The sequence below is a fragment of the Delphinapterus leucas genome, chromosome X (assembly GCF_059928025.1).
Source record: "Delphinapterus leucas isolate spDelLeu-1000000601 "Yukka" chromosome X, BTC_Dleu_Yukka2, whole genome shotgun sequence".
NCBI classification, from domain to species: Eukaryota; Metazoa; Chordata; class Mammalia; order Artiodactyla; family Monodontidae; genus Delphinapterus; species Delphinapterus leucas.
In genome coordinates this window covers 60,464,602-60,478,153 of record NC_143150.1, presented here as the reverse complement: position 1 = coordinate 60,478,153, position 13,552 = coordinate 60,464,602, and the positions used below count along the sequence as shown (strand labels likewise).

General features: G+C 32.8%; 1 protein-coding gene across 4 annotated transcripts in view; it reads right to left on the bottom strand.

Annotated features, from left to right (window-relative positions):
* Positions 1 to 13,552, bottom strand: part of RPS6KA6 (ribosomal protein S6 kinase A6) — a 164,544-nt gene that overhangs the window by 65,318 nt on the left and 85,674 nt on the right. For all 4 annotated transcript variants that reach the window (XM_089904323.1, XM_022580820.2, XM_022580819.2 and 1 more), the window contains 2 exons: positions 3,282 to 3,388; positions 2,951 to 2,988 (listed from right to left, as the gene is read on the bottom strand). In XM_089904323.1, coding sequence (XP_089760449.1) covers positions 2,951 to 2,988; positions 3,282 to 3,388 — 145 coding nt within the window. The remainder of the gene's footprint in view (positions 1 to 2,950; positions 2,989 to 3,281; positions 3,389 to 13,552) is intronic.

Sequence of the window (13,552 nt, the reverse complement as noted above, 5' to 3'; positions counted from 1 at the left end):
TCCAAAACACAACACTTTTATGAGTATCTACTATATGTAAAAGTAATTTCAGTGCCTAATTTTCAGATAGCCATAAAAATTACTTAAAACTATTTTCTTATGTATACATTTTTTTCTTATTCAGCTCAAGTACTGTGTGATTTAATTTCTGACACTGCATATTTTATCTTCCCTCTCTTTATAAAAATTACTTCTGAATTATGTCCCTCAGAAGTGATTCTGGAGACTCCAGATTCCCTTTCCCACCCAGGTTTGTGATACTCTTACATCCATCCTTGTCCAAATGCCCTGACCCTCCACATCCATAGCACCCTCTCCTCACACCTGATTCCCAGTTCTGGCCTCTCCTGCCTTTTCATTTACAGGGCTGTGTTGTTAGTTGAGTTAATGTCTCAGAGAAATTAGATCCTTTGCCTAAAATGAGAACCCTAAGGGCTCACTGAAAGTACTACACATGACTTAGCACATTTACCAGACCAGCCAAAGCATTCAAACTTGAACAAGGAAAACTGAACTCAGGAAGAGACAGCTATGGAATCTTTCTGTCTGCTTCTAAAAAGATGCCAATGTGACCTGTGCTTCCTCTACAAATTCCACAGGCTGTGATAGAAATGAATAACATAGTTCACCAAATAAACCAAAAGAATAACCATAGTTCATCGAGCAAATAGTACTCGATGATAGCATTCAAAATGGAAGGAAGGAGATAGGAAGAGAAGGAGGGAAAAAAGGAAGGGAAGGAAGGACGAAAAAGGCACAGCAGGTAAGAAAGCAAGAAAGGAAGGAAAAGAAAATAAAGAAAAAGAAAGGAAGTATAAAAATAAAAAGAAATTAAAGGAAAGAATGAAAAAAAAATGAAATGTCTTAAAACACTTGCTATGAATGGTCACACTTTAACCAACCTTACTGGAATGTTGTGAGGTTACATCCATAAATTTATTATTCATTACAAGACTTTGAATTCTGTTATAATCATGAAACTGTAAATTATCTAATATTTATCATTGTGTACTTTCTTTAAAGGAATATTGGTGTCACTTTAAAGGAAAATAGATTAAATTGTTTAAAAATATATATAAATCACAGTTTCTTCCTGTCACAAGCCTTGTGTCCCTTGCTTATAAATTAACATTGATTCTAACTACTCTTTACTCCTCAGCCCGTTTAAGTCCAAAAGGTGTAAAAGCAGAATTCATATTATAAGACTAAATATAAAACAAGTTGACATCATTATTCACCCAATTAACCTTAATGTAGAAGAGAGATATAGGTTGAATTTATTCTACTCTTTCCCCACCCATGACAAAACAGGCATAACTTATTAAGAAAAATGAAAAGAATTAAATTCTAATTAGCATTGCAACTAAAGATTGACTGTTGTAAAATAAAAATTATTATATAAAATTTCAAAACTCTACTGTTCTCTTCATATTTCTCTTCCTTATCCTCTTTGAATCTCTTTAAATCTTCTTTGCTTCTTTCATATAGTAGAAAGAGAATCAGGCTATGAATCAAAAAATGATTTACTAAACTTTACTTGAACTTTGTCACATTTACTTGAGCTTTCAAGTTAACAACTTCATACTTTATTTTTACATTGAAGAAGTATACTTAGGAATTTAAAGCAACTTACCTTTAAAGTGCACTGGTCCAAAATTCTCTGTAAAGCCCACATCTTCATTTTATCTCTGTTTTAACATTCTGATAATTAAATACAGAATTTACTATCTATTTAAAACATAAGTAACCTTTTGAGATTGGCTCACTCAGCACAATGCCCTTGAGTCCATCCAAGTTGCTGTATATATCAAGAGTTATTTCCTTTTTATTGCTGGGTAGTATTCCATTGCATAGATGTATCACAGTTTGTTTATCCATTCACTCTCTGAAGGACATTTGGGACATTTCCAGCCTTGGGCTATTACAAACAGAGCTGCTATGAAAATTCATGTTTAGGTTTTTTGTGTGCATGTAAGTATTTATTTCTCTAGGATAAATGTTCAGGTGTGTGACTACTATACAGTTCTATTTATATCATATTCTTAAAATAACAAACTTAGAGATATAGAACAGATAAGTGGTTGCCAGGATTTAGGGAAGGTGGGAAGGGTGACTATAAATGGGCAGCACAGGAGAGTTCTTTTGTGGTTATAGATCAGTTTTGCTTATTGATTGTGGTGATGGTATTTGACTCTACATATGTGAATAAAATGTCATGGAGATATACACAAAGACAAACAAAAAAAGAATATGTGCAAAAACTGGTGAAATTTAAGTAAAGTATATAGTCTAGTTAGTTGTAACTGTACCTATCAATTTCCTGGGTTTGATAATGCACTGTAATTTTGTAAAATGTCACCATTGGGGGAAGCTGGGTGACGGTACACAGGACCTCTTGGTACTATTTTTGCAACTTATTGTGAGTCTATAATTATTTGAAAATTAAAGGGTGTTTTTTAATGGTATAATAAGGATACTTTATGCCTAAAGGTCCTGTGAAAATTATCAGTGTTTCACATACAGTAAACGCTCAACATTCAAAATAAAGTAAAATAAAATGTGTTTTTACAAAAGAAAGAATAAAATGAACCTCTTATTATGAAACACTTGGTTCAGAAGTTTATAATTCACTATATTTCAAATGTGATAACTACTTATGATAAATCTTTCAGCCTAGACTGAAACAAAAATGATGTGATTTTTCCTAGAAAACCAAATGTCATTTCTTAATGAGGACAGTGACTCTACCATATAATTTTTTGGTATTACAATTAGAGCATATTGAGAGTTATCTTATCCACCCTTTAAATGAATTTTAGTTCACCAAAGAAATAAACAAAATGCAAATTAAATCAAGAAAGAGGGAAAAAAACAGGCTTAGACAAATATATATATTAAAATAACAAAAAATATAAAACAGGCTTAGGGTAGAATGAGAAAATTTGCATACCTGTTAACTTGATATGTCCTATTTCATCAAGCAAAATGCTGTAAAGCAAAATTCACATTCAACAATGTGGGATAAAATATTTTTACATAAAATATTTACATAAAAATCATCATAAAAGAGGTCAATATCTATTTGATATACTGGAAAATTTTGAAATGACTAATTTAAAATCAATGGGTATCTTATGAAGACTACTTTTTAAAGTAAGTTTCATATAACTGTATAATTCATGTATATTTTCATATAATCTTTAAAATATAAGACTTAATGGAGAAAAAAGTAGTTATAGAAATACTGGTAACAGGGATACATAAAGACAATATAGCTTTACTTTTCTGGCTTCAGGTCTCTATATACAATTCCTAATCGGTGCAGATGATCCAAAGCAAGGGCCAGTTCTGCGAGGTAGAATTTCACATCTTCCTCTGTAAACAGAACCTAGAATAAAATAATAATTTACCATTTGATCTTTTTTTTAATGTTGAATTTATTTAAAATTTCTTCTTTAAAAACCAGTAAACAGACAAATCTAGGCAAACAAGAAAATAAAAGAAGTATATAGATGGAACTAAACTATTTAAGAATCCTTCTCAGACTTCCCTGGTGGCGCAGTGGTTAAGAACCCGCCTGCCAATGCAGGGGAAACAGGTTGGAGCCCTGGTCCGAGAAGATCCCACATGCCGTGGAGCAACTAAGCCAGTGCGCCACAACCACTGATCCTGCGCTCTAAAGCCCTCAAGCCACAACTACTGACCCCATGTGCTGCAGCTACTGAAGCCCACGTGCCTAGAGCCCGTGCTCTGCAACAAGAGAAGCCACCATAATGAGAAGCCTGCGTACCACAACGAAGAGTAGCCCTCGCTCACTGCAACTAGAGAAAGCCCGCATGCAGCAACGAAGACCCAATGCAGCCAAAAAATAAAAGTAAATAAATAAATTAAAATAAATAAATAAATAAAATAAAATATACTGAAAAATTTTTAAAAATCCTTCTCTTCAACATTTTAATGTAGATCTTCCTAAAACATATTATGTAGCTTGCATATCTTTTTACCCTGAATGTACTGCACAGGATTTACCTTTTTAAAAATGACTTAGTGTCATAATTCGGTTATTATATTTAGTACACTACTATATAGGGATGCTCTCAGGATCTTTGCAGTACATTAGATATTTTGTTTTAGCATTGGTAATTCCACTATTTCTACTATTTTCTCTTTCACTGTCTACTATCACTTCTCAGGAATTTTGCTTTTAGCAGCTCTACTAACCTAAAGCTTCAATTATACCAACAAAAGTTGTCGAATTAGTAACTCATATTAGACACGGTTCTAAACCCAATCTCTGACCTAAGGGGTAGCTCCAAGACTCTTCTGCTAGTAGAATACATGAGCTTAAAGGCACTGAATTCCTCAATCTTTTTCTGCCTGGGAACAGAGGTGCTATGATGAAGTGAAAAGTGCACTGGACTTAGAATTAGAATTAGCAGTGTAATGTTTGACATTTCACTTAGCCCTCAGGGCTTCAGTTTCCAAATCTGTAAAATAAGGATAATAGTATCTGCTACATCTACTTAACAAGGTTGTTTTAAGAGTCAGCTTAGTTTATGTGGGGAAAAATACTTTGTAAATTGTAAAATCCTATGTGTGTAACCATGAGGTATTATTGTTATAGGTTTATGTCTATATCCATTCAAAAGTGAGTGTTAATTTACACACAAAATTGGGCATTACTCAACCATTACATGTAATTTTTAAGATTTATCAAGGGCTTCCAATTGGCAAAACAAATAACTTGTCTAGAAATTGGTTATTTTCATTAAAGAAATATCTAGATTATTAGGAAAACTCAAAATTTTAATGAAATATCATAAAATCTTATAACTGGCTTGCCCACTTAGAATTATGGCCACTGAATTACATTATGCAGACTCAGGTACTAGTAAAATTTCTGAGAATGAGCAATGAAAGATAAATTTTGATATTATACCCACTTTTTAAAATGTTCTATAGAAAAACAATGATTGTTCATTATCTAAGTTTCAGGAGAATTCATTTGAATATTATAATGGTAAAAGTATAAGAGCATCATTTTCACTTGGTATTTTATTAAGAAGAAAAACAGATGTTACCTATTTCACTTCTGAGGAAGGCTAATCAAAACGTTCATGGAAATTTAACACATAAGAAAACCCTAAACAAAAGTCTTTCAAACGCTAAAAGAAGAAAACTGCCTAGTTTACAGTTTATGACAAGCATATTATCTTGTCATGAAATTGTCTCTGAGGAAAGCTTCATGATGGACACAAATAAGAAACTTATTAAGTAACTATCACGTGCCAGCCACTTTTCATTATGTTATTACAATCTGTTATTACAATCTTCTAAACAACCCTATGAGGTAGGTATTATCACCACCTTACATATGGAGACTCAAAGTGATAAAGTAACTTGCCTAGAAAAACACAGTAAGAAGCAGGCAGGATTTGAACTCAGAAATAATTGTCCCTAAGAACTACCTCTTCCCCAGAAGCCACTTCTGCCATATGTTATGTTACAACGTTTTAAGTTTCAGGTTCACTACCATTAATGTTTATCTATTCACTAATTATCCTGAGTCTCTCCCTAAATAAAAATCATCTAAAGCCCCAGCACCGTGAGGTAAGGACTGCTAGTCTTTCTGTCTGCTCTTCAAGTCGTTCACGTATGTATGTATGAGGGTGTGTGTTTTAACATATTTGAGATCACACTACATAAACTATTTAGTGGCCTCCTTTTTCCCCACTTAATATTATATTATAGGCATTCTTCTATATCTTTAACTTATTAATAAAGAGTTTTCAATAGCTGTACAATCTCAACATACTAATTTACTATAATTTACCTAATGTTCATTTAGGTTAGTTCCAGTTTTTCACTATTATAAATAACTCTGTAATATGCATATATATTTTTGATATTTATGGTTATTTCCCCAAAATGGATTTCTGAGAAATAAAAAAGCAAATACTAGGCAGTCAAGGAGAATAAATAGTCCAAGACTCTCGACATACAGAACAAAATTATTTGTCAAAGGGTTACAATAACTTACATTCCCATCAGCAGCTTATGAAAGCATTTGTCTTACCACATCCATGACAGCATTGAATATATCCTTTTAAAATATCTTTTCTAATTTGATATATAAAAATGGAATCAATTGTTCTGATTCTTAGGCTATATAATTTTCCATGTCTAGTGGCCTTTCCATTTTTTTAGTGAATTATCAGCAATGTTTTTGCCTATGTTCCATTATTTACTTACTGTTTTTTCAATTGGTACAAGCCCTTTAAATATTAAAAATGTCAGTCCTCCATCATATTATTTGTAAACATTTTCCCCACTTTGTGCTGGTTTTTGATGTTCAGTAATTCTTAATTTTATGTAGTCAAATTTATATATAATTTCTGTATGATTTTACTTCATTACTTTAATGATTTAGGAGACCTCCATTCAATAGCCAACTACACATTCAGTTGCATTTTCTTTTAGCATGAGAAGTTTTCCAGATTTAGCTCTTTAATGTAAGTAATATTTATCTTTGTATGTGGTAGTGATAACAATTTAAAATGTTTTTTTTCTGAAATTCCTAACCAATTTCTCATATACGGTTTACTGAACAATCAATCTCTTTGCCATTAACTTGTGATTCTTCCTCTATTATAATAATATATGGTAAGTCATATATACCAGAATATTCCTGGACTATACAGTATGTTTCTAATCTTGTGTTGATACTGTGATGGTTTGCTTATAGCAGTAGCTTTATAAAGTTTTAAACAAGAGGTAGGGCAAGGAAATGGTGTTCTTTATTTTCAAAATGTCTTAGTTCTTTTCACTTGTTTACTTTTCCAAAAACGCTGATAAAATCATCTGTCAATTTCAAACAAGAATTCCTATTGGGACTTTGTTTGAAATTTTGTTAAGTCTACAAATTGATTCTGGAAGAACTGGAAGTTTTATAATTCTCAGCCATTCATCTCATTGTATTTTCTTGACATTAGCAAAATATGGTATGATCTAAGAGGTTGTGTGTGTGTGTGTGTGTGTGTGTGTGTTTGTGAGGAGAGAAATTTGGGGAGGTGCTGTTCCCTTTAAAATATATATGACATACATTATAAATTTCTTTAACAAATACAAAAATGTATTTTTAAAAGTCTTTTTCTAAGGCATAAAGTTCTCATTTTTGATGATATAGCAGTTTTTTGTACATACACATGAAGTATAACCAATAAAAAACTTATTAATAAGCTGTCTATAGAAGTAACCATTAAATCATTTCTTAGCAGCCTGTTCAATGAATATACGAATTTACTGTCTTTTGGGAAATGCATTTAAAATGCTTGTTCTTACCTAATATTCCAGACTTAGGAATCAAAACTTACTGACTGCATCTCTGTGCTAGTATGGGTTTAGATAGTCCCACATCGAGAATGGAGGTCTGAAGAGTTTAAAAGAAAATCAGAAATGACTACAAGTAAGAATCTCTCAAACATATTCTTCACACTTCTACAATCTGACACAAGAAATCATGAATACTTGTTATACTATTGTCCCTCTGTGTCTTGGAACCAGCTTTTAATAAGGTCCTTTAAAGACCCTCTGGGAAGGGGGTCCTAGACAGACCCTATCACATACTGAACTCTGTTTTAGAGTAAAGAATATACCAAGGTCACAGTCTATGTTCATGCATGGAATGTTCTATACTGGAGGTAGACAGGTAGAAGCAGACAGAGAGACAGGTTTTAGCCACTTAAGCACTAGCTAGCATCCCAGAATCACACTGTTCCTTTCTCACAGCAAGTTCTAGAATTCTGAGAATCAAGAGTAGTTTTCTCATATTTTAATTATGGAAGTGAAATGTTGAACCACTATTACCCAATTAAAATTCTACTCCCAGACTACCACTTCAAGACAAAATGAGGTAGACAAAGACAGGATTTAATCTCCCATCTGAAACAACTAAAATACAGGACAAAATATATGAAATGACACTTTTCAAGACACTGGACATCACAACGAAGGACAGTGAATATTGAGAGATGGAAACAACCATACAACTGTCCTAGCTCACTACCTGGAAAGAGTTCTTAAGCAGCAATGCAGGGAGGGCAAAGTCAGGCCAGAGCCTGGAAGTCTCCTGAGTTGATGAGATGGAGCTGAGAGAGTGGGGAGACAAGAAGGACAGAATTCATAAGATAAGAGTACAGAAGGGAGAATTACAGAGAGAGAACTGTAGAGTTATGTAGAAGGTCTCTCTCAAGTATTCAGCAGAGAAATGCTCAGCACATGTGAGGAAACCTGAGCCAGAAAAATAACCAATGGAAGTATTAGAGGGACTAATCCATGGAACTCACACAGGGCCAGGAATAGTTCCTATTACCTCCACACAGAGCAGAAAACCTCATAATTCACAGGGCACTGGACAGAGTAATCAGATGCTTCACAGTGGTGTAAAATCATCCCGATTATACACTGCTCTGGTCCAGTTTAACAATCTGAAATAAACTAGTTCCGCACAAATTCCAGAACAAAGTTCAATAATATTTATAGGAATACAAAACAATCCATCACCTAACAAGGTGAATTTCAGGATGTCTGCCATCCAATGAAGAATTCCCAATCGTGGATCTAAGGAAACTACTTGAGCCCAGGAAAAGAACAACCCTAAAAGATTTTTAAAAAAGAATTCACAGAGCTCACAAAGGACCAGGATAAGTCCTGTACCAAACAGTGAGAGTGAAAAATCTCATAATTGATAGGCTGGTTAGAGTACTAAGAAGGGTCATGTTTCAGTATTGGGAAAAATTAATCCTAAATTCTGCTTTGGTACCACATAACACAGGTTAAAAGCAAGACTCAACAGGCTAACTGCATCTCAGAACAAAGCTAAATACTACTTATAAGAAAACACAAGTATCTAGAGTACAAGAAAATTAAATTCATAACACCTGCCATCCAATAAAAAATGACCTGCCGTCCAATAAAAAATGACCATACAATTATGCTGCCACTGAAGCACAAAAGCAACCATAGACAATACTTAAACAAATGGGTGTGGTTGTGTTCCAATAAAACTTTATTTACAAAAAAATCAACAGGCCATATTTGGCCTGAGACTATAGATTCCTGACTCCTGCATTAAAAATTTATACTACAAACCCTAAAGCAACTACTAAAATAACACAACAACAAAATGTTATTTTGATAAAAAGCCAACCAAAGGTATAAAAATAAAATCATGTAAAATAATTAATTAAAAATAAGGCAGCAGGGCTTCCCTGGTGGCACAGGGGTTGAGAGTCCGCCTGCCGATGCAGGGGACACGGGTTCGTGCCCCAGTCCAGGAAGATCCCATATGCCGCAGAGCGGCTAGGCCTGTGAGCCATGGCCGTTGAGCCTGCACGTCCAGAGCCTGTGCTCCGCAACGGGAGAGGCCACAACAGTGAGAGGCCCACGTACCACAAAAAAAAAAAAAAAAAAGAGGCAGCAAAGGAGAAATAAAAGAACAAAGAACAGAAGGGACAAAAATAACTCCATGAATAGAAAGATGGAGATTCAAACCCAACCATATCAACAGTCAGATTAAATGTTACAAGTCTGACACACCCATTAAAAAGCATAGATTTTCAGACTGTATAAAAGACAGGGAGAATTACATGCTGCCTTAAGTACTGCACATTAAATATAAGGACAAATAGATTAAATAAAAATATGGAAAACAATATACTAAACTACCACTAATTTTTTAAAAACCTGGAGTGCCTGTATTAATATCGACAGAGATTTCAAAGCAAAGAACATTAGCAAGGATAAAATAAGTCATCTCATAATGACAAAGGGTAAATTCACCAAGAGGGAATGATAACCCTAAAGGTTTACGCACTTAATAACAGAACTTTGAAATACATGAAGCAAAATCTGACAGAAATTCAGGAAGAAATAGATAAATCCATAATTATAGTAAAAGGTTTCAATCCCTGTCTCTCAAAAAATGTTAGAACATGTAGAGAAAAAATTAGGAAGAATATAGTAGACTTAATACCACTATCAACCAACTTAATCTAATCGACATTTACAGAACCTTCTACTACCCAAAAGCAGAATACACATTCTTCTCAAGTACACATGGAACATTTACCAAGATATACCATATTCTGAAGCATAAAATAATTTAAGTGAATTTAAGAGAATTCAAGTCATACAAAGTGTGCTTTATGACTACAATAAAATTAATTTAGAAATCAATAATAGAAATTTATCTGGAAACTGCCTAAATATTTTTAAATTAATTAGCATACTTCTAAATAACCCATGAGACAAAGAAGAAATAAAAGGAAATTAGAAAATACGGTGAACTAAAAGAAAATAAAAACATCACATATCAAAATTTGTGAGATGATGCTAAAGCAGTATTTAGAGGGAAACTTGTAACACTATATGCTTATATTAGAAAAGAAGAAAAGGTCTCAAATCAATAATTTCTGCTTCCATCTTAAAAACCAGAAAAGCTAGTGAAACACAAAATTAAGTAGAGAAAAATGAAGTAATAAAAATTAAAGTGGAAAACAATGAAACAGAAAACAAATACAATAGAAAAAATCAGTGAAACCAAAAGCTGGCTGATTCTCTAAGAAGAACAATAAAATTGATAAACCTCTAGCAAGGCTAAGTGAGATAAAAAAAGAAGATACAAAATACCAACATCAGGAATGATGATATCAACATCACTAACGATTCTATACCTATAAAAGTCATAAGGGGATATTATGAAAACTTTATGCCAGTGAATTTGATAACTTTGATGAAATGGACAAATTCCTTAAAAGACACAAGATACTAAAGCTCATTCAAAAAGAAAGATGAACTGAATGGCCCTAAGTATATTAAATAAATTGAATTTATAGTTAAACACCATACCATTAAAAAAAACACTTCAGGCCCATATAGCTTCACTAGTGAATACTACCAATCATTTAATGACAATTTAACATTGAACTTTTCCAAAAAATTGAAGAGGAGAAAATTCTACCCAACTCATTCTATGAAACCAGAATTGCTCAGACACCAAAATTAGATATAAACAATAAAGAAAACAACAGTCAAATATCTCTCATGAAAATAGATGCAAAAATTCTTAACAAACTTTTAGTAAATAACGTCCAATATGCAAAAAGGATAATACATCATGACTACATGGGGTTCATCCACAGATGCAAGGCTGCTTCAACATTTGACAATCAATCAATGTAATTCACCATATTAAAATATTAAAGAAGAAAAAAACATGATCATCATCTCAATAACTGCAAAAAAAAAAGGATTTGACAAAATCTAACATACATTCCTGATAAAAACCCAACAAACTAGTAATAGAAGGGAACTTTTTCAACCTGATAAAGAACATGCAAAAAGACCTATACTTAACTTTGTAATTTATGGTGAAAATATGCTTTCTCCCCTAAAATCAGAAATAAGGCAAGAATGTCTGCTCTTACCAATACTTTTCAACACTGATCTGGAGGATCAAGCCAGTGTAACAAAGACAAATAAATGATGTCCATAATGGAAAAGAAGAAGTAAAACTCCTTATGTGCAGATTACCAATAGAAAGTTCTAGTTGTAGTCTACCAAAAAGTTGCTAGATAAAATCAGTAATTTTAGTTATACTGTGGGATACAAAGTCCAATATACAAAAATAGTAATCATATTTCCATCCAATTTGAAAATAAAATTAAGAAAGTAATTCAAGTTACAACAGAATTTTTTAAAAAGAAAATACTTAGAGATAAATCTGACAAAAGACATGCAAGACCTGTACACTGAAAATGACAAGACACTGCCGAGAGAAATTACAGAAAACTTAAATAAATGGAGAGAGATACTATGTTCATGGATTGGAAGACTCAGTACTGTGAAAATGTCAGTTATTGGCAAGTTGAACTACAGATTCAATACAATCCCAATCAAAATCCCAGCAGGCTTTTTTGTAGAAAGTGAAAAGCTGATTTTTAAATTGATATGGAAATGCAAAGGACCTAGAAGAGGCAAAACAACTTTGAAAAAGAAGAGCAAAGCTCAAGGATTTGCAGTACCTGACTTTAAGACATATTATAAAAGTATAGTAATCAAGAAAGTGTTGTATTGGCATAAAGACAGACAAACAGATCAACTGAACAGAACAGTGTCTACAAATAGATCTTCACATATACGGTCAATCGATTTTCAACAAAAAATGCAAGGTAATTGAGTGGAGAAAGCACAGTATTCTCCAATGATGATGCTAAAACAATGAGATATCTATATACGATAAAAAGGACTTCAACACACATTTATCACCATATATGAAAATGAACTCAAAATTGATTATAAACATAAATGTAAAACCAGAAACTACAAAACTTCTAGAAAATATAAGAGAAAATCTTTGTGACCTAGGATTAGGCGAATATTCCTTAAGCAGGACACCAAAAAACACAATTCATAAAAGGAAAAAATATATATAAATCAGACTTCATCAAAATTAAGAACTTCTGCTTTTTGAAAGACCCTGTAAAGAGTATGAAAGGACAAGTCATAGACCAGAAGAAAATATTTTCAAACATACATGATAAAGGACTTACCATCCAAAATATATAAAGACTCAAAATTCAGTAAGAAAATTACCCAATAGAAAATGGGCCAAAGATTTAAACAGACATTTCATCAGAAAAGATAGATATATGTCAACTAAGCACATGAAGAGATGCCTAACATCATCAGTTATTAGGGTAATGCAATTCAAAACCACAATATGGTATCACTACACACTTACCAGATGTTCAAAATTAAAACAAGACTGACCATACCAAATGTTGGTAAGGAGATGGAGCAACTGAAACTCTCATATACTGCTGGTGGGAATGTAAAAATTATATAACAAATTATATAACAATTTTCTTTGGAAAACAGTTTGACAGTGTCTTTAAAATGTTAAAATATAGACCTACTATATAACCCAGTCATTATATTCTTAGGTATTTAACCATGAAAGATGAACACATGTCCATACAATCACTTGCACATGAAAGTTTGTAGCAGCTTTATTAGTAATATCCAAAAATTGCAAAAAAACACACATATCCATCAACAAGTGAATGAATAAACAAATCATTGTATATCCATACAGTGGAATACCACTCAGCAATAAAAAGGAACTACTGATATGTGCAACAACTTGCATGAATCCCAAAATAATTATGCTGAGTTTAAAAGCCAGACCAAGAAAAGAACACATACTATGTGATTCCATTTATATAAAGTCCTAGAACATGCAAACCAAACAGTGACAGAAAGCAGATTGAGTAGGGGTCAGGCAGGAGGGAAGCATTAAAAAAGGGCATAAGAAAACTGTTGGGGATGATGAATAAACTAAATATTTTTATTGTGTTGATGGTTTCACAAGTTTATACAAATGTCAAAAATTATCAAAGCATGTACTTTAATATGTGCAGTTCAGTGTATGTCAACTGTACCTCCATGAAGCTGTTTTAAACATGAATAAATTAAACACTACTCCCAGAGG